The sequence below is a fragment of the Pelophylax lessonae genome, assembly GCF_965119305.1.
Source record: "Pelophylax lessonae genome assembly, chromosome: 2".
NCBI classification, from domain to species: domain Eukaryota; kingdom Metazoa; phylum Chordata; class Amphibia; order Anura; family Ranidae; genus Pelophylax; species Pelophylax lessonae.
The window spans coordinates 164364049-164391563 of NC_138769.1; the positions used below are offsets into that span (position 1 = coordinate 164364049).

Below are 27515 nucleotides of genomic sequence, written 5' to 3' on the forward strand. Positions count from 1 at the left end.
AGTTTAGAAACTGAAGAGAATGCTGACATTTTTTTAGACAACTTTGTTGAAGAAGCATTGAAGCTTGCTACTATTCATCATATGCGATGTGCTGTTCATACACTGCAACTTGCCATAAGAGATGGATTAAAAGATCGCCATGCAGCTACACTAATTGGCAAATTACGGCAAGTAACTGTTGCAGCCAGGGCCCCGAAAACAGATGCAATTTTAAAAAGGCGTGCAGGAAATGGAGCCATTTTGGATCAAACAACTCGCTGGGGAAGCACTTATTTAATGGTGAAGCGTTTGCTTGAACTTAAAGACTTCATAGAAGAAATGGACAATGAAAATCTTGCATTAACTGAAAGCCAGTGGACACAAACAAAAGAGCTGGAGAACCTTCTTTCTCACCCCTTCACTGTCACCAAGAGGTTGCAATGTGACGATCTAACCCCAGGTAAATTCCTCTTGGAATGGAAGAGCCTGTTATATCGCCTGAACAAAAATGGAGGGTTAATAGCTGAGGGCATTGCATCTTCAATGATGAAAAGAGAGAGTCTTTTGCTGGAAAATTAAATCTTGTTAGCGGCTATTTATGTCGACCCAATGAGCCGACTTTTGTTGAACAGTGAACAGACTGCTACTGGGAAAAAGGCCCTCTATGATGTAGCAGTTCGCATGAAGGGATTACGACCTAAAATATCTCCACAGGATGAAGTTCTTTTAAGCAATAGTGGTAACTCAGGATGATCTTCTTCAAACGAAGAATTAGACTTTGATTCCTTCTTAGACAAAATGGAAGTTGCTAAAGGAAAGCGACGTTGCATATGCGTTACAGAACCAGTAAATGTCCAAATAAAAAAATTCCTACAGGAGTTTAAGACCCCGTTCACACTGGGGCGACGCTACTTGCCGGGGCGACCTCACAGGTCGCCGTGCGCAGCTCGCACCGCAACCTCGGAGCGGCCGGCACGGACTTCATATCATTGAAGTCAATGCAGGTCGCTCTGGGTCGCCCCAAAGAAGCTCCGGACCTTTTTTCTAAGTCGGAGCGACTTGTGTCGCTCCTATTAGAACGGGTCCACAGCTTCTCTATGGCAGGCGACCTACGGCGACCTGTCAGGTGACCAGGTCGCCTGACAGGTCGCCCCAGTGTGAACAGGGTCTTATAAAGCACTAAAAGAAGTTGAAAAGTATGATCGCTCATCAAAACTTACTGTTGAAGAAGCCATCCTTGTTTATCCAGAGATCGTTAGTGATGTGGCCAGAATAGTTACTGCAATGCCACCCACCCAAGTCAGTGTCGAAAGATTATTATCAGCCCTAAAAATAATAAAGTCTGACTTAAGAGCCTCTATGAAATAGGATCTGGCAAAGGCAATTCTCTTCCTTAGAACTCTACATTGAATTGATTTGCATTTGCTAAGCCTATAACTACATTTCAAGATTAATATACCGTAAACCATTTCTAGGTTTTACAGATTTTGTTTTTGGTTCATACAGATAAGCTTTGTTTTTGTTCTAAAACAACCAAATAATGTGGTTTGTATTTTTGAACTGGTAAAGTTCCTGTTCCTGATGTTTATGCCTGCTGCTACTATCCAGCCACTTGATTAATTAATAAAAAAAAAATAATAAAACTTTGTTTTTTTCATTGTGTTTGTCTTTTGCTTAAACTGTTCAATATAGTAGACTGTTGGCTTCCCAGCCAGTAGTCCTGTGGTAATGACATGTATGTTGCCTTTCTTTCCTTCAAGGAATGTATAAAATACATTCGAATATTAATACAGAGGAGTCGGGGAGTCAGAGTCGGAAGTACAAAAAACTGAGGAGTCGGAGTCGGAACATTTATCTACCGACTCCACAGCCCTGCTTGAAAGACCGCTGAGCAAATACAGTGTGACATAAAATATTGCAAAGACCGTAATTTTATTCTCTAGGGTCTCTTCTAAAATATATATATATATATATATATATATATATATATATATACACACACACACACACACAGTATCTCACAAAAGTGAGTACACCCCTCACGCACATTTTTGTAAATATTTTATTATATCTTTTCATGTGACAACACTGAGCACTGACAGGCTGACCCCCCAACCCTTCAACCCCAGCAGCAATGCTGGTAGCACTCATTTCCCATATTTCCCAAAGCCAACCTCTGGATATGACGCTGAGCACGTGCACTCAACTTCTTTGATGGACCATGGCAAGGCCTGCTCTGAGTGGAACCTGTCCTGTTAAACCACTGTATGGTCTTGGCCACCGTGCTGCAGCTCAGTTTCAGGGTCTTGGCAATCTTCTTATAGCCTAGGCCATCTTTATTTAGAGCAACAATTCTTTTTTTTCAGATCCTCAGAGAGTTCTTTGCCATGAGGCGCCATGTTGAACTTCCAGTGACCAGTATGAGAGAGTGAGAGCGATAACACCAAATTTCACACACCTGCTCCCCATTCACACCTGAAACCATGTAACACTAATGAGTCACATGACACCGGTGAGGGAAAATGGCTAATTGGGCCCAATTTGGACATTTTCACTTAGGGATGTACTCACTTTTGTTGCCAGCGGTTTAGACATTAATGGCTGTGTGTTGAATTATTGGGTCACCCAATCCTGTAAAGTTGCTCTCTCTCCTGGCCTCTGAATCAAATCAGAGGCCAGGACTAACAGCCGTCTGTTGGGAAGAGATCACTCCGCCTGAAAACTGATTATTTTAGTCAAGTGGCTATGTGTTGAGTTATGTCGAGGGGACAGAAAATTTACACTGTTATACAAGCTGTACATTGTAGCAAAGTGTCATTTTGTCAGTGTTGTTACATGAAAAGATATAATAAAATATTTACAAAAATGTGAGAGGTGTACTCAGTTTTGTGAGATACTGTATATATATATATATATATATATATATAATGTTTGGAGGTTCTAAGTGATTTTCTAGCAAAGAATTCAGATGTATTTGTAAACAACAAATGTCAGAAAAAGCCAGGGTCAGCAAGTGGCTATTCTGTTTACTCAGAAGTTTTGGTTTACATTTATTTGGTCTTACCAAGTGCATTCAGTGATTGGAAGCACTCATTTGCCCACAAGACCCTAGATAGTTACACTTTGCAGGTGCATCATTATGCCATTTGCTGCAGATAACTAGTCTGTTTATTTACTTCACTATGTATCAAATGTAATTTCTAAATCCAAATATATGCATATTCCTGCAGGTCAAACATTTAAAATCACGTGGCATAGAGTTTCTTTCTGCTCCTGACACCTATTACGATGATCTAAGGAAAAACCTTAAAACTGCCAAGATCACAGTGAAGGAAGATTTGAGCGTGCTACAGGTATTATTTGATTAAAGCGTAAATTATATAAATCATACAGTTTTGCGTTTGATTGATGTTGTTTATTTCTTACTCGCAGGAACTCAGAATATTAGTTGATTATGATGACAAAGGCTACCTTCTTCAAATCTTCACCAAGCCAATGCAGGACAGGCCTACTCTCTTCATAGAAGTTATACAAAGATACAATCATTATGTGAGTTATATTATACTTTCCCTTTGAATGTTGTAAGAGTGTACAGTAACACAAAAGGAGAAAACAATAAGAATGCACTTCTGCATTTCGGATTAGCATAGATGAAGTATGAATTCTGAATAGGGATCGACCAATATTGTTTTTCAGGTCCATCCCTATCCCTATTTTGTTAGAGGTGGCTTCCATATTCTGATAAGCCCCCTGCCTGCAGACCCCTACAACCACTGACCAGGGTTGTGGGAAAGAAGCCCTTATCCTCATCAACATAGGGACAAGGTGCTTTGGGGGAGGGGCCCCCCTTCTCCCAAAGCACCTCCCTATATGTTGAGGGCATGTGGCTGGTATGGTCTAGGAAGTGGGCACTTGCTTGCCCCCCCCTTCCTGACCTGCCAGGATGCATGCTCAGACAAGTATGGTATGGGATTTGGGGGGGGGGGACCCCACATTTTTTTTTTTTTTTAGTTTTGGCCCCCACGCTTTTTTTTTCTCAATTTCTTTTATTGCTGGCAATTGTTCATTTTTTATTCAGCTATCAGCGGGGAACCCCGCTGACAGCTGCTGAGTAATGTAAAGTAAAGATGCAGCGTCCAGCTTCCTGGCCTGCTCCTTAACAACCAGCTGTTCACTGGTTGTCAAGAAATCCAGGGAATGCCTTCTCCTTAAGGAAAACGCTACCGCTCCTTAACACTTTTAAAGGTTCCTAAACACTGCTAAAAATACTGTTTTTTATCAAGTGTTTTTTGAGGGTCTTGTGTGCATGGAGCCTAAATGTGCTAAACAGAAAAAAAATCTAAAATGTATTTTCGGGAATCTTGAAAGTAGAAAATACCCATCACTATAATATTGCTCTGCATACAGCTACATAAATACATTTTGGAAAGAAAGAACAATAATGCAGATATTCATATTGCAGGGCTTTGGAGCTGGTAATTTCAAGTCTTTGTTCGAAGCAATAGAAAAGGATCAAGATGCCAGAGGAAACCTAACGGTGTATACAAGTAATGGAGAACAACAACCATTCAACTAAAAACGGAGGAAATGAAATGGATAACTGAGTGGGCACACACTTATAAAAGGGAATATTTGAATACATGCAGTAACTACATAAATCAATAAAGTCTAAAATGTTTCATTTATTACCTATAATATGTTTGTAAGAATAAAGTTGTTGCTATCAAATGACTACAGCTGTTAACGGTATACTTTAAACTGTAAAGGAAGAGCATACACTCTCTTTTTTGTCACTATATTTAAAGTAAATACACAAAACAAAATCAAAAGGTTAATTCACCTTTACCAAACAACTGCCTATGCAGATAAAATTGTAGCTCTAATTAAAGTTGTGCAGCTCTAATTAAAGTTGAATAATAATAATAATAATAATACCCTTGCTATAGGTGTAGGCCAATTATGTACCTCCTGAAGCCTGACTGGAATACTCCCAGGACATTGCTAAGTGAGGCCTAGCCATTACATTTTTACCTCCTCCATCACAGAAGCAAACTTTTAGGCTGCATTCACACTTGAGCGTAGCATTTTCGCACGTTTTTTTACCGCAATGTTTACCGCGATTTTCAGGCATTTTTTTCAGGCGTTTTTGGAGGCAGGCATTGACATCTATCAAAAACGCTGGTAATCAGCCCAAAAAGAAGCTTGTGCACTTTTTTCAGCTACAGGCGTTTTGCTTCAGGCGTTAAAATACTCAGATGTGAACAGGGGCCATTTAAATGAATGGGGTTTTACTTGTTGGGCGTTTTGGAACGTTTTTTTTTTAGCGTTTTTGGAGCTGAAAAACGCCCAGGTGTGAATGGAGCCTTAAACACTGAGCTCAGAGCTAATGCATCAGGGAAGAGAAAAAGCATGTGTGTGTGTGTGTGTGTGTGTGTGTGTGTGTGTGTGTGTGTGTGCGGGGGTGGGCAGTTGAATCAGAGAAAAAGCTCACTCCTGTGATGGTGAAGGTTAGCAGCATTGACTAGGCCTCACTTGGCAACGTCTTGGAAGTTTTTCAGTCAGGCTTTGGGTATGTAAATGGCCTACATCCATAGCAAGAGCACTATTCAATTTTAGTCAGAGCTGCACAGCTTTTTTATCTACAAACAGCCCCTATCTGCACAGGCAGTTTTAGTAAAGTTGACATAACCCTTTAAATGTCATATTCTACCAGGCAAGATATGAATAGCACTGTTGGAAGAAAGCCAAGCAAAGGAATATGGGTGGCTACTAGTGCTGATCTCCTTTTTAAAATGCTAGTTTCCTGGCTGTCTCTGACCTCAACACTATCAGTCAATGGCCTGGAACAAGAATGCAGTAAGTGATGTTGGAAACCTTAATATGCTTTCTTTATTGGTTGGTGAATCAGTATAGCAACCAGGTAAATAGCAACTTTAAATGGAAGTCAGCCATAGCAAGCTATGTATGTCTCCATTCATATTTACTTTATTTTTTGCCAAAATAAATTAAAAACTCTTAAAAGTGAAGTATGAACTTGTAAAAAAAAGGAAAACATTTATACTCACGTAGATGGACACAACGTTGATCCCAGCTGGCTCTAAGACTTAGTACTGGTTAGAGAAAGTCAGTGAGTGACCAAAGGCTTCAAATCGCTCAGTTCTCAGCCTTCGGTGATCAACCAAAAAACAGAATGTCTCCACATAGTGTAAAACCGTAAAGTAACAGAATTTATTTAAAAAGTACAGAACACTTGCATTTCATCAGAAAATTGAGCGCTCAAACAATGAATTCCATAGATCTATCAGACATGTAGTTTCGCATTGGCCTGGATGGGACCCGACCGAATGTGGAGACATTCTGTTTTTTTGGTTGTCTGGACCATATGATATTACCGTGAGAGTGGAGAGTGAAATCTTAGTTACAGCCTGGCAGTGTGAGACCCTTGGATTCACCTAAAAGACTACTCTACTGTGGAGATGTATCTCCTAGCTGGCTTGTCGGATTCAGCACCATAAGGTCTCTGAGTCCCCGCTTTTTGGTAAGCGTATTCATTTATTTTGGCAGTGGATATCACTCCCCTGGTGATTGATTTAAAGTCTTATGTGGGACTCTCTACTATCATGGGATTATCTACACTCTGCGGATTTATATATCTACATATGTGTCACCTAACACTGGACTGTTTACACTGTCTAATTTTTGTTATATGCATGTTGCACCTTAATGTGCACCTGTGTGGATGTTTTTCTTCACATATACTTGCTGTCTTCTCCGGTGCTGTAAACTGAGCAGCACATGCGCAGCTCAGCTTACAGAGCTGGGTCGGTCTCTGAATACCGAGATGACATCCTCCTGTACACGCACAGAAGTGACGTCATCCTTCACTGGTCAATGAAGCAGCCTGAAGACTGGCAATCCGAAGAAGATCCTGGTGCATTGCTGTTGGACAGGTAAGTATTTAACCTTTAGTTCCACTTTAATCACAGAGGAGATAAACAGCCAATTTATGTGTATGAAAATTAAGCATTCAATAGTAAAATGTTAATTTTATGCTGAAGAAAAAAAAATATCTTAGTAAAGTTTGTTTGTGAATTGAACATTTTTGGAGAGTAGATTATAAAAAATGTTAACATATTTCCTCCAACCCTAAAAATTGTGATTTAAATCCCACATATATAATCAAATAGAGTGGGAATCCTATCCTGTGTTCTCCATTGAACTTGCAACTAGGATTGCATATGAATTAGTCACACGGCTTGTTTGACAGATGCAATTCTAAAGCTCATGAAATAATGTCATAATACAAAATGGTTAAATAAAAAACTAAAAATTTAAAAAAAAATAGCAATTATGTTACTTAAAGCCTAACATTAATCAAATTGATTAAAAATTTAATTTTTTTGTCATGTTTACATTTCTGTCCATCACAGTGTGGGGAGGGGGGGTTCCTCTTACCTTCAGTCCCTGGGACATACATAACAAAGGAGCGGCAGTTGTCACCACAAGAGAGCCAGAAAATCATTGTTGTAATTCTCTCCACCATTGTTTGCATTGCCATTGGAGAGATTCTCCATCACTTGAGGAAGAGGAAGAGAGGGGAAAATATCACAATCATAAGGGACAGAGATGACAATAAATTACTGACAAATGTTCTAACCTAGGCCCCAAACTGCAGCCTACCTTTACTTCTACTCATTCCTTGAGGTCTATTCCTTCAGCTGACCCCAACAATAGAATACGCTTGTTCCCATGGTCCCAACAATAAGGCACAACCCCTCCCACTGTCACCACTGACAGAGCCCTTTTACTTTCCACTGACAATGATAAGGGGAACTATTCCTCCCCATGTCACAAACAATGGAGCCCTATTTCTCTTCTCACTAACACCAACGATGGGCACTATTTCATTATCCACTTCCTGGAACTCAGTGAGAGGGAATTGATGATGTTCCTCCCACTATGTGACATCAGAAACTGGAAGCGAGGAAGATTTTGTCACTTCCAGTATAATTTTCATGCAATCGAGCCATTACTGGCTAATAGACCCCAGATCTCTCCATAAAGAAGACTTGTCATGACCCATTTAATCACAAGGCATGTTGTTTATCCCTTGTGATAGTAATAAAAGTGATCAAAAAAAATGTTTTAATAAAATAAATAAAAAAACTTAAACCGCCTATGTTCCCCCTTGCAAAAGCGTATGTGCACGTCAGTCCTGCACACATATGTAAACAGTGATCACACCAACACGTGAGGTATTGCCGCGAACATCAGAATTAGAACGATAATTCTAGAACAAGACCTCTTGTGTAACTCTAAACAGGTAACCTACAAAGGAATTTAACCACTTAAGGTCCTCCTATAGCAGTTTTACTGCTACAGGACGGTACCCGTGCACCAGATCACGTTTATATATGTGATCCGACTCTTCTGGGTAGGAGGCGCACATGCGCGCCACCGGTGGCTTGCTTCCATTGAGATTAAACACAGCAGAAGCCGATCGATGGGTGAAAGGTGCCCGATGTCTTTCGGCATGATCGTTAGGCAGAGAGGCAGAACAGCGATCTGCCTATATAAACAAGGCAGATCGCTATTCTAACGGAAGGGAAGGGATGGACCTTGTATCCCTGCAAAGCTGGGAATAAATTCCAACTCTTCCCCTAGTAAAGTGGTTCTTAACCTTGTTGGAGGAACTGAACCCCACCAGTTTCATACGCGCATTCACCGAACCCTTCTTAATTGGAAAAGTAAAATATGGTTTTTTCAAATTCAAAACATAGGTATATATTATTTTAGGTATATATGACCAGCGTGCCCCCTTTCAATGCACAGTGACCAGCGTGCCCACTTTCAATGCAGAATGACAAGCGTGCCCCCTTTCAATGTACATTGACCAGCGTTGCCCCCCTTTCAATGCACAGTGACCAGCATGCCCCCTTTCAATGCAGAGCGACCAGCGTGACCCCTTTCAATGCAGAGACCAGTGTGCCCCTTTCAATGCAGAGACCAGTGTTCCCCCTTTCAATGCAGATACCAGCGTGCGGTGTGCCCCCTTTAATGCAGAGATCATCATTCGTGCCCCCTTTCAATGCAGAGACCAGAGTGCTGCGTGCCCCCTTCAATGCAGAGTGAACAGCGTGCCAACTTGCCAAGCCCCCCCGAGACCAGTGCACTTGACTTACCTGTTGTAGCGGCGGCTTCTTCTCTTCATTCCCTGCGTCTCCTCAAGTCCTCCCGCCTCCTCCACAGCCAATGCCATTGGCCGAGGAGATGTGACAATAGCGAATTTTCATTCGCTATTGCCACACAATGGGTGGGCTCATGGCGCACTGCTCTGCGCCCCGGGTCCACCCTTTCCTACTAGAGTCAAATTGTAATAGGCGGGGAGTCGGGGACTGTCTGGGAGGCGAAGGCCTGGAGGAGAAAGGGGTGACGTCACTGGTTGCTAGATGCTAAGCGGCTCTAGCCTAGAAACCAGTGCAGTGTGTGAGCTCCGGCCGCCTCCCTGCAGAGAGAGAGCACCGACAGAGGACAGAGAGAGCAGCAGCAGAGCGGTCAGCGGATCAGGAGGATGATATACTGAATCACACCACTGTGCGTGTCATCACGAATCATATGAGTCGGGTGTGCCTCCGCCGAACCCACGAGACTGACTCACCGAACCCCTGGGGTTCGATCGAACCCAGGTTAAGAACCAGTGCCCTAGTAAAAACACCCTTACATAGTGTAGTAAAACACTGGCTAGGCACACAGTTAACCCTTTGATTGCCCCTAATGTTAACCCCTTCCCAGCCAGTGTCATAAGTACAGTGACAGTGCATATTTTTTTAGCACTAATCACTGTATTAGTGTCACTGGAACCCAAAAAGTGTCAAAAGTGTCAGTTAATGTCATAATGCAATATTAACCACTTAAGCCCCGGAGAATTTGGCTGCTAAACGACCAGGGGGTATTTTGCGATTCGGCACTGCGTGACTTTAACGGACAATTGCGCGGTCGTGCGACGCTGTACCTAAACGAATTTGGCGTCCTTTTTTTCCCACAAACAGAGCTTTCTTTTGGCGGTATTTGATCACCTGTGCGATTTTTTGATCACGCGCTATAAACAAAAAAAGAGCGTAAATTTTGCAAAAATAGCAATATTTTTCACTTTTTTTATATGAAATTCCCCCCCAAAAAAATGTAAAAATCAAAATTTTTTAACATTTTCGGCCAATTTGTTTTATGCTACCTATGTTTGGTAAAAAAAAAATCGCAAAAAGCGTATTTTGATTGGTTTGCGCAAAAGTTATTGCGTTTACTAACTAAGGGAAAGATTTTTGTCATTTTTGTTGTTTTTTTTTTAACGCGTAATGGCGGCGATCTGCAATTTTTTTGCGGTACTGCGACATTGCGGCGGACAGATCGGACCCTTGACTGACATTTTTGACACTTTTGGGGTTACCAGTGACATTTCTACAGTAATCAGTGCTATATATATGCACTGTTACTGTAAAAATACACTGGTAGTGAAGGGGTTAACTTTATTTGAGAGGGAGGGGCTGTGTGTGTCCCTAGGGGCGTAATTCTTACTGTGATTGGCTGTGGCTTCAGCTGTATGCAGAGTGATCAACGGATCTACATAGTAGATCCGTATGATCATCTCTCATACAGAGGGGAGAATGACAGGCAGCTTGTTTACACGATGCGATGCGGAAATTGGCACTGAATCGCAGGGTTTCTCGCATCGCACCAGTGTGAACCTAGGACTAAAAAACCTTCTGACTTTACAACCACTTTAAGCTGCTGGAACATGCGGCGCAGGAGCAGAATGCACTGAACATGCGCCTGAAAATGAAAAAAGTCCCTCCACTCCCACCAGCAAAAATCATCAGAGGGGCCCAGAAAATAGCATAATACACCCCCCAGGCTAGCAGGAGAGGTTGAGTGGGGCTGTCATTTAGAAAACCCAATTTTTTTTTTCCTGTGAGGCTGCCCATGCCCCTCCTGTTGATCTGAGGATGCCGGTTGTACTGGCTTATCAGTGGCCCTGTTTGGGGGTCCTAAATAGTTTTCAGGCAAAAAAAGAATGCTGATTTTTACGTGTAGGACAGGAATGTCAGAATTCCCCCTGAATGGAATTGGTCAAATAACCCCTTCCCAATGACGTAACGCAAATATGCTGCCTCGGCTTCAAGGGGTTGTCCTAGGGTGATGCCTGCAGCATCCTGGTACTGTTTTTTAGAGCAGACGGTCAGCTTTCTTGTAATAGCAACCGATGCGGCTAATCAGCCACTCGGCTTATATTACAAGCCACAGGAGGGGACGTCCCCCCCTCCCGCAGCTCCTCCGGGTCTCCCGTCCTACCGGGAGGACCCAAACAAATCCGTAGTCAGCTTTGATCGGGTCTCCGATGTAGAACCTCGGAAGCAATGTCAGGACATCACTTCCGGTTACTGGAGCCTTAAAGGCAACAGATTTAAAAAAAGGACAGTATTCAAAACAGCCAAACTTGGCGTTTTGAATGCTTTTAAGTGCAAAGGAGGGATTTGGGGTCTTTTAGAGATCAAAGGAGGGATTTGGGGTCATAAAGAGTACCTGTCACTGCTTATAACTGTCACAAGCAATGTTTATATTCCTTGTGACAGCAATAAAGTGATCAAAAAAAGTATGATTTTTTAAAGGGAGAGTGTAAAAATAAAAATAAAATAAATAAGAAACGAGCGCATACGCAAATGGTCGCAAGTGGTCCCAAAGCGACAACAGAGACCGCACTGGAGGGGCCAAGTGCCTCACTCCCTGAAGAAAGGCACGCACCAGGGCTGTTGAAAGAAGACCGCTAAGGCAGACACCTGACCCTTTATAGTACTCAAAGCCAGTTTCTGCTCAACCCCCCGTTGAAGAAAGGTCAAGATCCGAGCCTTCCCGAGAAAGAGCGAGGATGAACCCCAAGAGACTCACACCACGCAATGTACGACTTCCACGTACAATGGTAGATCTTCCTAGAAGTAGATTTCCTACCTTTTAACAGGGTTGGAATCACCTACTCAGACAAACCTCTATCCATCAGCACCTGGCGTTCAACAGCCAAGCCGTCAAAGTCAGCGACTGTAAAGCAGGATGGAATATTGGCCCTTGGGACAGCAGATCCTCCCTGAGAGGAAGCTTCCAAGGAACGTTGGCGACCAGCCGCACCAGATCGGTGTACCAAGCCCGGCAAGGCCAGTCCAGAGCCACTAAGATGACCGGTATCCCCTCTGCCTCTATCCTGTGTATAAGTCTTGGCAGAAGCTGGAGAGGAGGAAAGGTATAAATCAGACGATACTGACCCCATGGGGCCACCAATGCATATGTGGCGTCCTCCAGAGGATCCTGTGACCGAGCCCCAAACCTATGCACCTTTCTTTTGAGCGAAGATGCCAACAGATCCACCTTGGGGATGACCCACCGGAGACTCAACTGATAAAACACCTCCGGATGAAGGGACCACTCCCCTTGGTGCAATGCCTGCGGACTGAGGTAATCCCCCTGCCAGTTTTCCACCCCCGGAATGTGTACAGCAGACAGGGCCGGAATGAGCCGTTCTGCCCAGCTTAGAATTCCCGCTACCTCCAGAGCCACCAGGACACTAATTGTGCCCCTTGGTGATTGACATAGTCCACGGCTGTGGCATTGTCTGATTGAATGCGCACTGGACATCCCTGAAGACAATCCGTCCAATGGTCCAGACACAGTCTGATCGCTCAGAGTTCAAAGACATTGATCGGTAGTCTGGACTCTTCCAGTGTCCAGATCCCCTGAGCAGAATTTTTGCCAAGGACGCCTCCCCAGCCGGACAATACAAGAGGAAGAAGGATGCCAAGACCCAAGGAGCAGAGGCGAGACCAAAGGGTAACGCCACAAACTGTTAATGCTCCTCTCCCACGGCAAAGCGGAGAAAGCGCTGGTGACTGGCATCCTTGATGTCAATAGAAGCAAGGAAATCCCCCTGATGCAGGGATGCCACCACCGTGCAAATGGACATTCTGAACTTCTGCACCCGCACAAAGCAGATCAGCGCCTTGGGTCCAGGATTGGATGTCGGAACTGGGACAATCCCCCCTTGAAGTAACAGGTCTTGTAACGCCCCAAACAGACCCTGTACAGGGTCCGGGGACAGGCGCAAGTTGGAAGGAAAGAGCCTTGCCGGGGGACAAGAGCGAAACTTGATCTTGTAGTTGGACCGAATTCGTGGACCCACTTGTTTTGTGCTAGGGAAGTCCACGGGTCCGGAAACCAGTGAATATGTCCACCCACCCCCGATACGGGTGAGGGTGCACCTTTATGCTGAAGGAGCCTTGTCTATGGGTCTGGAGAAGCCCGCTCTCGGCTTGCCAGACCACGTTCCTTTGGAAACTCCAGAGGAGGCCCTGAAAGGCTTCAAGCCCTTGTTAGTCAACCCTGAGTGACAGAAAAAATTTCTTATGAGCTGAGAAGGAGGATCCACGTCTACGACGAGGGTCTTTGCCCTTAGTAGCCTGCGGAAGAAAGGTACTCTTACCCCCCTGTGAGACCTTTAATGATGTTATCCAGGGCAGCTCCAAATAGGTGATCTCCTTGAAAGGGGAGATCAGTCAAGGCCTTTTGAGAAGTCTGGTCCACAGACCAGCATTTGAGCAAAAAGACATGCCAAAGGACCACTGCCGAAACAGAGAGCCGAGCCACTAGGGGAGCTGCATCCAAAGAGGCATCACAGATAAACTGCAGCCAATGGAACAGCTGGTCCGCCAGCTCAGTATAGGCAGGGGGGAGCTGTTCTCCCTCCAGGTCACGGCGTAAAAGCTTACCCACTCAGTCAGAGTTTACGACACCAAGGCAATGGTGAATACCGGCCTCAGTGCCGAACCAGCCAGAGTGTACATATTGCGGGCCACAGCTTCCGCCTTCCTGTCAGCCGGATTCTTAAAGGCCGGGGACTCTTCACCTGGAATCATAGATGCCTTGTTCAATCTGGAAACCGGAGGGTGCACCACCGGTGGAACAGTCAACTTCTTAATAAGGAACTCTTCGTAGGGGTATTGCCTAGCAACTCGCTTAGGGACCCCAGGGGGACGCTTTGGTCGTCCACACTCTTTAGCATCAATTCTGTCAAAATAGGAGGGGAAAGGAAACACCTTTGCCGCTCTGGATGGCTTGTGAGTGCCGAAGGGAACCTGCGCCTCTGTCACAGCTGCATCCTCTATCTTTAAGGTCTCACGCACAGATACAATCAGTGCTTCCACCAGCGCCTTTTCATGTGCGGTTGCAGATGTGGAGGAATTGTCCTCACTATCTGAGGATTCCGGGCGTGTGGTCGCAGACCCAACAGGGTGGCCGACACATCCGTGGCGGCCGAATCAGATTCAGGATCTGATGAGACATGGGGAAGGCGGGGGTGCTTTTTGCTAGCCCGTCAATCGAAAGCCACCTCCACCTGGGACACAAAGGACTACAGGACCGCCATCAGTGCATCGATGGATGTTTGGGACCTGGAGGGCCCTGCAGCCTTAGAGAGGGGATCATGTGGGGGGATGTGCTCCAAAAACTCCATGAGTCACCAGGGGGACCCCACAAAAAGTGTAAAACACTGCAAAGGAACAACCCCAACCGTGCTGGAAGCACCACCCAGTCACCAGGCACAAAGCACTAAGCAATCCTCAGCAGAGAGGGAGAGGACCCCACCAGACTCACCACCCAGCAGAAACAGGCACCTGCAGCCACCAGGATAATCTGTACTCCACGGGCGGTGATCAGGAAGTGAAAAAATCCAGAAATCAGCACTATGTGATGAGGAGGGGCTCCCACCGCCAAAATAGCAAAGCCAAACTACTCTTTTATTATTTTTTAATGAAAAAAAGTGAATTTTTTCCCAAACAATTGCGTTTGGCAGACCGCTGCGCAAATATGGTGTGATAAAAAAGTTTGCAACAATCTCCATTTTATTCTCTAGGGTCTCTGCTAAAAAAAAAATATATATAATGTTTGGGGGTTCTAAGTAGTATTCTAGCAATAAAAAATAATTTTAGCTTGTAAACACCAAGTGTCAAAAATAGGCCTGGTCTTAAAGTGGTTAATGAACGGAGAAACAATATTTTTTACTTTCTGTTTAAAAACACAGCCAATAAAAAAGTTTACAAAAGATCTATTTTTTTTATCAATTTAGGCCAATATGTATTCTGCTACATATTTTTGGTAAAAAAATCCCAATAAGTGTATGTTGATTGCTTCGCGCAAAAGCATCTACAAAAGATGCAATATTTTTATGGAATTTGTATTTACTTATTTTTTTACTAGCAATGGTGGGAGATCAGCGATTTTTAGCAGCACTGCGGACGAAACGGACATATAACTGACACTTTTGGGGGACCAGTGACATTATTACAGTGATCAGTATTAAAAAAAAATGCACTGTTACTGCACTAATGCCACTGGTAGGCAAGGGGTTTACATCAGGGGTGATCAAAGGGTTAAGTGTGTCCCTAGGGGGTGCTTACTAACTGTGGGGGGGGGAGTTACACTGATTGGGGGAAGACAGAGATCTGTGTTCCTGCTTAGCAGGAACACAAGATCTCCATCTTGTGTCCTTGCAGAATCTGCCTTATTTACATAGGTAGATTGCTGTTCTGCCTCTCCCGGGGATGATCGCGGGTGGCCGACGGACATCGGGTCCGCCGGACCTGTTGATTGACATCCCCGCTAGCAAGTCACGGCGCGATCGTGCCTCTGGGGGCGCCATCTAGTGGCTTTTGAACGAAATAACGTAGATATGCCGTTCCGCGCAACAGCGCCACTTTTCTGCGGCGGACGGTCCGCAAGTGGTTAAAGCATGACATGTTAGGTATCAATTTACTCGTAACATCATCTTTCACATTATACAAAAAAAAGGGAGCATTCCTTGTATATTTACTCCGGAGGTTAGTTTCCATTCGTTTTCCAGCACTGTTATACAATATTTTATTATAAAATGTATGAAATATATGTACCAACCCTTGTATGTAAAGTATGTTGTTTTTATCTATAGATGAGCACTATAGGGTCTTTGAAGCCCAGAAGAAGCGTGCATTGGCAGTGAAGACCCCCATCATCTAGTGCCTATCTAAGTATTCTTCATATACTTCCCTCCCTTTCAGGGATTGTTTTTATAAAACTTGTTTATTTTGCATTGTTTTTATTACATTTTGATATAAACAAAACATGAATTTTATTTAACGATGAAAAGCCCTCTATTTGGCCTGTACAGTCTCTTTCTCCCTTAAAGCTGAGTCGTCGCAAAAATTAAAAGTCAGCAGCTACACACACTGTAGCTGCTGACTTTTAACCACTTAAGCCCCGGAAGATTTTACTCCCTTCCTGACCAGGGCCTATTTTGCGATTCGGCACTGCGTTGCTTTAACAGACAATTGCGTGGTCGTGCGACGCTGTACCTAAACTAATTTCACGACTTATTTTTTCCCACAAATATAGCTTTCTTTTGGTGGTATTTGATCACCTGTGCGATTTTTTGATCATGCGCTATAAACAAAAAAAGAGCGTCAATTTTGCAAAAATAACAATATTTTTCAATTTTTTTTATATGAAATTCCCAAAAAAAAAAAATGTAAAAATCAAAATTTTTTAACATTTTAGGCCAATTTGTTTTCTGCTACATATGTTTGGTAAAAAGAAATTGCAAAAAAGCATATTTTGATTGGTTTGCGCAAAAGTTATTGCGTTTACTAACTAAGGGAAAGATTTTTGTTGTTTTTTTTTAAACGAGTAATGGCGGCGATCTGCAATTTTTATTGCGGGACTGCCACATTGCGGCGGACAGATCGGACCCTTGACTGACATTTTTGACACTTTTGGGGTTACCAGTGACATTACTACAGTAATAAGTGCTATACATATGCACTGTTACTGTAAAAATGACACTGGGAGGGAAGGGGTTAACTTTATTTGAGAGGGAGGGGTTAAGTGTGTCCCTAGGGGCGTGTTTCTAACTGTGATTGGATGTGGCTGTGTGTGTAAGAACAAAGATCAACGGTCCTACATAGTAGAACCGTATGATCTTCATTCTTACACAGGGGAGAATGACAGGTGGTTGTGTTTACATTAGCCACCTGCCTTTCTCCCGCTCTAACAGACGATCGTGAGTGCCCGGTGGACATCGGGTCCCCCGGGCACACGCGTGGGGGGGGTCCGTGAGCGAGCGGGAGCGCGCCTCCGGCGGCGCTCGCTCGCTCCCCAGAACCCCACAGGCTAGCGACATAGACCTACGTTGCTTTGCCTGTGAGGGGCTGACTGCAGACGTAGATCTACATTAGGCAGTGGGCAAGTGGTTAATATTAGAACACTTACCTGTCCTGGAGTCCAGCGATGTCGGCACCACAGCCGATGTTTCCATCTGCTGCCGGGTGCTGCCGCCGCCATCGCTGGTAAGGGAACCCGGCAGTGAAGTCTTGCGGCTTCACGAGCGGGTCCTTACTGCGCATGTGTGAAGCCCGCTGCGCATTCCGATTGGCTCAGTGGCAGGGGGGTAACAGGAGGGGACTAAACTTCGCCGCAGCGCCATTTCCAGGAAGTGGGGAAGGGTACCTGTCAAAAACAGGTACCCATTCCCCCCTCCCCCCTCAAAGGTGCCAAATGTCGCACCGGAGGGGGGAAGGAAGCAAACTAGTGGAAGTTCCACATTTAGACCCGGTCCACACTAGCGCGACTTGTCAGCCTGACAAGTCACGATCCCTTGCAGTCCATTGACTGCTACATGACCCGTTCTAATAGGAGCGACACAAGTCGCTCCGACTTAGAAAAAGGGTCCTGTACTACTTCGGGGCGACCTCGGAGCGACTTGCATAGACTTCCATTATGTGAAGTCCCTGCAAGTCGCCCTGAAGTCGTGGTGCATGGGAATGCACAAGTCGCCCCCGAAGTAGTACAGAGTCGTGTCGCCCCAGTGTGAACCGACTCTTAATATATATTTATATATTTAATAACATATATAATTACGGATGAATGCCACATATGTCACGGATATTTCTAAAATTGTACAAAAAAAATGGGCTGACTTTACCGTTTTGTTTTTTAAATTATGAAAGTGTATTTCTTCCAAAACAATTGCGTTTGAAAGACCGCAACGCAAATACCGTGCAACATAAAATATTGCAACAATCGCCATTTTATTCTCTAGGTGCTCTGCTAAAAAAAAAAAAAAATACATATAATGTTTGAGGATTCTAAGTCGTTTTTTAGCAAGAAATACTTATTTTAATTTGTATTTTTCACATCAGAAACAGGCTTGGGCACAGTGGCGGCTGGTGCTCAAAATTTTTGGGGGGGCGCAAAAAGAAAAATGTAATAGGTATTGCTTCGCGTCAAAAAACGCAGTAAAAAATTGCGTGACTTTGAAGTCATGGTACAGGCATGGCACAGGTGATGGTATAGGCATGGCATAGGTGATGGTACAGGCATGGCACAGGTGATGGTATAGGCATGGCACAGATATGGTATAGGCATGGCACAGATATGGTATAGGCATGGCACAGGTCATGGTACAGGAGATGGTATATGCCCCCTTTCAATGCAGAGACCAGTGTACATGCCCCCTTCAATGCAGAGTTCAGCGTGCGTGCCCCCTTCAATGCAATGAACATTGTGCTGTGCCCCCTTCAATGCAATGAACACTGTGCTATGCCCCCTTCAATGCAATAAACACTGTGCTGTGCCCCCACAATGCAGAGTTCAGCGTGCATGCCCCCTTCAATGCAACTGTGCTGTGCCCCCTTCAATGCAATGAACAATGTGCTGTGCCCCCTTCAATGCAATAAACACTGTGCTGTGCCCCCTTCAATGCAATAAACACTGTTCTGTGCCCCCTTCAATGCAATGAACACTGTGCTATGCCCCCTTCAATGCAATGAACACTGTGCTGTGCCCCAACAATGCAGAGTTCAGCGTGCATGCCCCCTTCAATGCAACACTGTGCTGTGCCCCCTTCAATGCAACACTGTGCTGTGCCCCCTTCAATGCAATAAACACTGTGCTGTGCCCCCTTCAATGCAATAAACACTGTGCTGTGCCCCCTTCAATGCAATAAACACTGTGCTGTGCCCCTTCAATGCAATAAACACTGTGCTCTGCCCCCTTCAATGCAATGAACACTGCTATGCCCCCTTCAATGCAATAAACACTGTGCTGTGCCCCCTTCAATGCAATGAACACTGTGCTGTGCCCCCACAATGCAATGAACACTGTGCTGTGCCCCCTTCAATGCAATAAACACTGTGCTGTGCCCCCTTCAATGCAATAAACACTGTGCCCCCTTCAATGCAATGAACTCTGTGCTGTGCCCCAACAATGCAGAGTTCAGCTTGCATGCCCCCTTCAATGCAACTGTGCTGTGCCCCCTTCAATGCAATGAACACTGTGCTGTGCCCCCACAATGCAGAGTTCAGCTTGCATGCCCCCTTCAATGCAACTGTGCTGTGCCCCCTTCAATGCAATAAACACTGTGCAGAGTTCAGCGTGCGTGCCCCCTTCAATGCAACTGTTCCGTGCCCCCATTAATGCAGAGTTCAGCGTGCGAGCCCCTTTCAATGCAGAGCGCCACAGCATTGTCCCCAATCACTGCAGAGCGCCACAGCATTGTCCCCAATCACTGCAGAGCGCCACAGCATTGTCCCCAATCACTGCAGAGCGCCACAGCATTGTCCCCAATGATTGCAGAGTGCCACAGCATTGTACCCCAATGATTGCAGAGTGCCACAGCATTGTCCCCCAATGATTGCAGAGCGCCACAGCATTGTCCCCCAATGATTGCAGAGTGCCCACAGCATTGTCCCCAATGGTTGCAGAGTGCCACAGTATTGTACCCCAATGATTGCAGAGTGCCCACAGCATTGTCCCCCCAATGATTGCAGAGCGCCACAGCATTGTCCCCCAATGATTGCAGAGTGCCACAGCATTGTCCCCCAATGATTGCAGAGCGCCACAGCATTGTCCCCCAATGATTGCAGAGTGCCACAGCATTGTCCCCCAATGATTGCAGAGTGCCACAGCATTGTACCCCAATGATTGCAGAGTGGCCACAGCATTGTCCCCCAATGATTGCAGAGCGCCACAGCATTGTCCCCCAATGATTGCAGAGCGCCACAGCATTGTCCCCCAATGATTGCAGAGCCCCACAGCATTGTCCCCCAATGATTGCAGAGCGCCACAGCATTGTCCCCCAATGATTGCAGAGCGCCACAGCATTGTCCCCCAATTATTGCAGAGTGCCAGCATTGTCCCCCAATGATTGCAGAGTGCCAGCATTGTCCCCCAATGATTGCAGAGCGCCAGCTTTGTCCCCCAATGATTGCAGAGTGCCCACAGCATTGTCCCCCAATGATTGCAGAGCGCCAGCTTTGTCCCCCAATGATTGCAGAGTGCCAGCATTGTCCCCCAATGATTGCAGAGCGCCAGCATTGTCCCCCAATGATTGCAGAGTGCCAGCATTGTCCCCCAATGATTGCAGAGTGCCAGCCAGCATTGTCCGCCAATGATTGCAGAGTGCCAGCATTGTACCCCAATCGATGCAGAGACCAGCGTGCGTGCTCCCTTCAAACTTACCTGGCGGCGGGGCGGCTCAGCTTCTTCCTCTTCTGCGGCGGGTCCTTCTCCCTCGTCTCGGCGGCGGGAACTGGTGGGCAGCCTGCTCCCTTCAAACTTACCTGGCGGCGGCGCGGCTCAGCTTCTTCCTCCTCTTCTGCGGCGGGTCCTTCTCCCTCGTCTCGGCGGCGGGAACCGGCGGGCGGCCTCTCCTTTTCTCTGAGCGGTGGTGACGGTGAGTGACTGACGCACGCACCGGCACCGCCCCCATTGCGACGTCAGCGATATCCTGGATGATGATTGGTCCAGACTGGACCAATCACAGCCAGAATATCAGAAAGTGGGGGTGTCCAATCGCAAAGACTTGCGCCCAGGATACCCCCCTACCCCCCAGAAGGCAGCCAATCGGCGCCTCTTCTGGGACGTAACCCCCCCCCCAGCCACCAGTCCCTTCAGGCGAGGCCAGCGAACCCAATTTTTTTTTTTGGACAACTTTATTTTTTCGTTTTGTTTTTTTTTTTTTCTTTTTTTTTTTTTTAAGGGGTAGGGGGGCGGCGCCCTGGCGCCCCCTATGCACGGACCGCCACTGCTTGGGCATGAAGGGTTCAAAATAACAAAGCAATCCTCCCTGTATTATTGTACATTGTTCTCACACACGCTGTATACATACATGTATATAACAGGGACATCTTCCTCAATGATTACACACTGTTTTCTTCTCAATAAAGTACAAAAAATGTCTGCCAGTCTGTAGAAAGAAGGATGCCGAGCTCACCCTGTGCACTGGAAGTCAGCTTCATGTCCCTCATACAGCCTCGGCTCTTCTAGAACGTTCTATACCCGCCTATGGAGAACGGCAGAACTTCCTCCACGTTTCCTCCAGCTGCTCTCAGACGCTGGCGGGACCGAGCGGGCGGGGCCAAAGGTGACGTAGCGGGAACGCGCACCACGGCTGGAATTAACTCGAAGTCAATTGGTTGGGGCTCGGGGAGGGGCGGGGCGGCAGTGACAGTTCGGATAGAACGTGACGCAGTAAGAAGAGATCGTGAGTGATGAGAGGGATCTGATCTCTGCTGCTTCCACCTTCTGATCTAACAACATCTAACCGGGTGTTGAGGTGTTCTAGGAAAATAGAAGTTATAGAAAAATTATTATTCTATAGAAGTTAAAGAAAAATGACTATTCTATAGAAGAAATTATAGTTTGATAGGAGAGATCAAACAAAATATCTGGGGGTACCTAGAAAGGGGTCAGCTGGTGTTATATTGATTATTATCTATATTGTATGTACAAGTCCTTCCCATGGCTGTAGAGCAGTGTAACCTCCCTGCTGAAATGACCCCCCATACTTTTCCAGCCAAGCTATGGCGAATTGTGAATGACCCCCGCTACCATTCTATGCAATGGGACTCGCGCGGAGAAGGGATCATCATCGATCAGGAGTTTTTTGAGAGCGAGATACTAGTCCCCAGAGGGATCCTTGTGGCCAAGGACTCCTTTAAGATAAGTAGCTTTGGCAGCTTTATCCGTCAGCTCAATCTGTACGGTTTCAGGAAAGTGGCATTCGCAGCTGGCAGTTCCAGTCACAATGCCAGGAAGCAAGGAGATGGCACTCGCAATCTTCATCACTTCTGTAATGCCTTCTTCCGCAGGGATCATCCACAGCTTCTGTTCAATTTAAAGAGACAGACGAACATTAACAAGGCAAAGATGGCGGCAGGATTTAAAGGGCATGCCAGGTCTCAGAACCGATTCCAGAGAATACTTCCAAATCAACAGGAAGAGCAGAGAAAGGCGAAGAGTCAAGGTGAGATCCAGGTTGGTTTAAAAGGTTAGTTCACCTTTACCAAGAAACTGCCTATGCAGATAAGGGGCAACTGTAGATAAAAACAAGCTTTGACCAAAGTTGGGTAATGTCCTTGCAATAGGTGTAGGCCCTTTTTAATCTCATGAAGCCTGACTGGTTAACTCCCAGAATGTTTCTAAGGACATTACTAAGAGATGCCTAGCTGTTACTATTCACCTTCATTAACCACTTGCCAACCGCCCACTGCATATATACTGCGGCAGGCTGGCTCGGCTGCGTGAATCGCCATACCTGTACTCCTGGGGGTGAGAATGCGCTTCCGGTGCTGCACTCCAGCCCCCACTAGGCAGCGAGGATGCCGATCCATGGGACCGGTGGCACCAATTGCTGCCAGGCACTTGCGATCGCTCCCTGCTTAGAGAGAACACCGGTCAGCTGTTGAAAACTTATCTGACCGGTGTTCTCTCTGAAATGATCACAGAGTGCCTGTGATCCTTCTATATAGCATCAAAGGTCTCTATGATTATTTCACAAGTCCATCCCCCCACAGTTAGAAAACACTCCCCTAGGCACACAATTAACCCTTTGATCACCCCTAGGTTAACCCCTTCCCTGCCAGTGTCATTATTACAGTAACAGTGCATATTTTTAGCACTGATTACTGTAGTAATGTCACTGTCCCCGCAAAAATGTCAGGGGTCCGATCTGTCTGCCGCAATGTTGCAGGTTTCTATGATTATTTCACAAGTCCATCCCCCCACAGTTAGAAAACACTCCCCTAGGCACACAATTAACCATTTGATCACCCCTAGGTTAACCCCTTCCCTGCCAGTGTCATTATTACAGTAACAGTGCATATTTTTAGCACTGATTACTGTAGTAATGTCACTGGTTTCCCCACAAATGTCAGGGGTCCGATCTGTCCTCCGAAATGTTGCTGTCCCGCTAAAAGTCGCAGCTCGCCACCACTACTAGTAAATAAAAAAATAAAAATGACATAAATCTTTCCCCTAGTTTGTAGACGCGATAACTTTTGCGCAAACTAATCAAAATACGCTTGTTGCAATTTTTTTTACTAAAAATATGTAGCAGAATACAAATTGGCCTAAAAGGATGAAAAAAAATGATTTCTAATTTTTTTGGGGAATGTTATAAAGCAGAAAGTGAAAAATATTTATAATTTTCTTTCAGAATTGTCGCTCTTTTTTTGTTTATAGCGCAAAAAATAAAAATCGCACAGGTGATCAAATACCACTAAAAGAAAGCTCTATTAGTGGGGTAAAAAGAACATCCAGAACTAGATCCGGTCCAGATCCAGTTCCGGTCCAGAACTGGTTAATACAGGAGTAAGCTCTCAAATGATGAGCTAAGAGCTACTGCATCAGAGGAGAGAATAAACATGTGAGGGGGTTTAAATCAGAGAAAAGCTCCCTACTGTAATGGTAGAGGTGAAGAGTAACAGCTAGGTCTATCAGCAACATTCTGGGAGTTTTCCAGTTAGGCTTCATGAGGTACGTAAATGGCCTACATCTATATGCTCAACTCTGGTCAAAGCTGCACAATTCGTTTTTATCTACAGACATCCCTTATCTGCATAGGTAGTTTTTTGGTAAAGGTGACCTATGTCTTTAGGGCCGGTTCACACTAGTGCAATGCCAGACATCGCATGTGATTCGCACCACATTGCTGTGCAGGTCACATGCGATGTCTGTGCGATGCAAATTCAGCCATACAAACTCTTGTAGGACCTTTTTTTGTCTGCAACGGAATCGAATCGCATGGGTGTTCACACCTATGCAATCCAATTCTCGCTGTGTTTTGCAAACTGATTGCGGGATGTCATTACCTTAACCACTTGCCGACCGCCGCACAACCATTTACTGCGGCAGTCAGCCGCTCCTGGGCAAAGCGACGTAGACCTACGTCGCTTGCCCAGGAGCCTGTAGGGGGTGAGCGCGCGCCACCGGAGGCCGCCGATCATTCCCTGCCTTTCCCGTGCGTGTGACTGGCGGCTCCGATGTCCGCCGGCCACTCGCGATCTTCCACAGGAGAGGGAGAGGGACGGACGGCTGATGTAAACACAGCCGTCTGTCATTCTCCCTGATGTAAGCACAGAGGCTATGTAGGATCGTATGTCTCTGTGGTTACATCACAAGTCACGCCCCCCCCCCCCCACAGTTAGAATCACGCCCCTAGGGATACATTTAGCCCACTGATCACCAATAAAGTTAACCCCTTCCCTGCCAGTGTCATTTTTACAGTAACAGTGCATATTTATAGCACTGATTACTGTAGTAATGTCACTGGTACTCCCAAAAGTGTCAAAAATGTCAGTCAGGGGTCCGATCTGTCCCCCGCAATGTCGCAATCCTTCAAAAAAAAAATCGCAGATTGCCGCCATTACTAGTTTAAAAAAAAACAATAAAAATGACATAAATCTTTCCCGTAGTTAGTAAACGCAATAACTTTTGCACAAACCAATCAAAATAAGCTTATTAAGATTTTTTTTACCAAAAATGAGTAGCAGAAAACAAATTGGCCTAAAATGTTAAACAATTTTGATTTTTACATTTTTTTTTGTTGAGAATTTCATATAAAAATGTGAAAAATATTGTTATTTTATGAAAATTGTCACTCTTTTTTTGTTTATAGCGCAAAAAATAAAAATCGCACAGGTGATCAAATACCACCAAAAGAAAGCTTTGTTAGTGGGAAAAAAAAGGACACCAATTTAATTTGGGTACAGGGTCACACGACCGCGCAATTGTCCGTTAAAGTCACGCAGTGCCGAATCGCAAAATAGGGCCTGGTCTTTGAGCAGCCAAATCCTCCGGGGCTTAAGTGGTTAACATACAATCTGCAATCAGTTCGCATGAACAGGTTGTGGTTTTGATTCCGTGCAAATTGGCAGCAAATTCACGGTGAATTCGCACCACATCTACTGTGAACTGGCCCGTAAAGTTTCTGAAGCCTAATGTTTTTGTTGAATATTTGCATGGCATGGCAAAAGGTCGGGGCTTGTTCACACTATGTACGTTGAGCAGCATTGATCTACATAGATTAGCACAGGGGCACTTCGAAAACAATTGTTTTCTATGTACCCTGTTCCATAATATTGTGTTGAGGTAAGTTACAGAAAAGCTGCGATTTTTTGCAGCATATTTCTCAGCACGACATGTGTGTCGCAATGTGCTGTGGTGCATAGACTTGAACAAATGGTTTTTTTTTTACTAAAACTGGAGTGTGCAAAATCAGGTGCAGCTCTGCACAAAAACCAATCAGGTTCCAGGTTTTATTGTCAAAGTTTAATTGAACAAGCTGAAGTTAGAAGCTGATTGGCTACCATGAACAGCTGCACCCGATTCTGAGTGCTCTAGTTTTAGTAAATCTGCCCCACAGTGTCCTTCTGTGACACTTCAATAAAGTAAAAACAAAAGATAAACAGTGCCTTGCATTGTAACAAAGCAGACACATTGGGGGAGATTTAGAGCAGGTTCACACTGAGGCGACACGACTCCCTACTACTTCGGGGGCGACTTGTGCATTACCATGCACCACGACTTCGGAGCGACTTGCAGGGACTTCACATAATGGAAGTCTATGCAAGTCGCTCCGAGGTCGCCCCGAAGTAGTACAGGACCCTTTTTCTAAGTTGTAGCGACTTATGTCGCTCCTATTAGAACGGGTCCTGTAGCGGTCAATGGACCGTGAGGGAGCGCGACTTGTCAGGCTGACAATTCGCCTGACAAGTCGCGCTAGTGTGAACCGACTCTTACTAAAGCTAGTGCACACATAATCTGGTGCAGCTGTGCATAGTAACCAATCGGCTTCTAACTTCCAGTGTTCTGTCAGAAAACCCTGCCCCATCAGATTTCCCTACCTATGTCATTTCAGGTTCGTCATGCACAAGCTGTAGCCGCGTCACACGTCCTACTGCACATGCGTGGAATAGGTAGGGAATTTTGCTAACATCGTAAGAGGTGAGGCACAAGTCCTACTGGGCTTGAGCAGGCGCATGCGCACCAACAGATCGGTCAGCGGCATCTCTTATAACAAACATACATCCAATCTCCATGGCCCACACTGCGCCGAGCCGACAATGGGACAATCCTATTCCCTACCCACACGCGCACGCCCACTGTCTTATTGTCGGGTTTGCGCAGTGTGGGTCATGGAGATCAGATTGTCTGGTCGGTGCAGCGTCGGATCAGTGCAGTGTGGGCCATGGAGATCGGATGGATGTTTGTTATAAGAGATCCCGCTGCCCGACCCATTGGTGCGCATGCGCCTGCTCATGCACAGTAGGACTTGTGCCTTACCTCTTACGATGTTATCAAAATTCCCTACCTATTCTGCGAATGCGCAGTAGGACGCGTGACGCGGCTACAGCTGGTGCATGACAAATCCACAGCTGATCTCAACCGGAAATGACCTAGGTAGGGAAATCTGATGGGGTAGGGAAATCTGATAGAACACCAGCATAAAATACATTTCGACCGCGCTTCAGCATTTAAAGGATAAAACTTATCTCTTTATTCCTAATGTAGATCAATGTTGACAATACCAAAAACAGACAAACCACAGGGTAAGTTGATGCGTTTCACAAACTAAATTCGCTTAATCATAACTCTAGTTATGATTAAGCGAATTTTGTTAGTGAAACGCGTCAACTTACCCTGTGGTTTGTCTGTTTTTGGTATTGTCAAGATTGATTCACATTAGGAATAAAGAGATAAGTTTTATCCTTTACATGCTGGAGTGCAGTCAAAGTTTCTTTTATGCCTGGATATCTGCTCAGACCGCAGACTGACCCTGCACTTGGTCAATAGAGGGAGGACGGGCGGTGTAACCTTGCTTTTGTATCAGTTTCTCAGCTTCTAACTTCAGCTTGTTCAATTAAAGAGGTTGTAAACCTCTAAAAAAATAAATAAATAAACCTCAAAGACAAATGCATTGCATACTAGCTTATTATGAAATACTTACCCTAGAACGAAGCCCCCGCAGCGCCGCCCGCTCACCGCTGACACGCCCGACATGTTCACCAGTCTTCCTTCCGGGTTTGCGTCCTCTGGCCATCTGATTGGCCGGAGCCGCGATGACATCACTCCCACGCATGCACGTGGGAGCCGCCGTTCACGGCACAGGGCTCTGAAGGAATGGCACGGGC

The 27515-nt window shown here is 45.4% G+C and overlaps 1 protein-coding gene across 1 annotated transcript in view; it reads left to right on the forward strand.

Annotated features, from left to right (window-relative positions):
• Positions 1-4646, forward strand: part of LOC309545738 (4-hydroxyphenylpyruvate dioxygenase) — a 75392-nt gene extending 70746 nt beyond the window's left edge. Inside the window, exons 12-14 of the mRNA XM_082245082.1 lie at positions 3210-3332; positions 3412-3528; positions 4442-4646. Coding sequence (XP_082101208.1) covers positions 3210-3332; positions 3412-3528; positions 4442-4555 — 354 coding nt within the window. The 3' untranslated portion in view covers positions 4556-4646. The remainder of the gene's footprint in view (positions 1-3209; positions 3333-3411; positions 3529-4441) is intronic.
• Positions 4647-27515: the final 22869 nt, after the last annotated feature.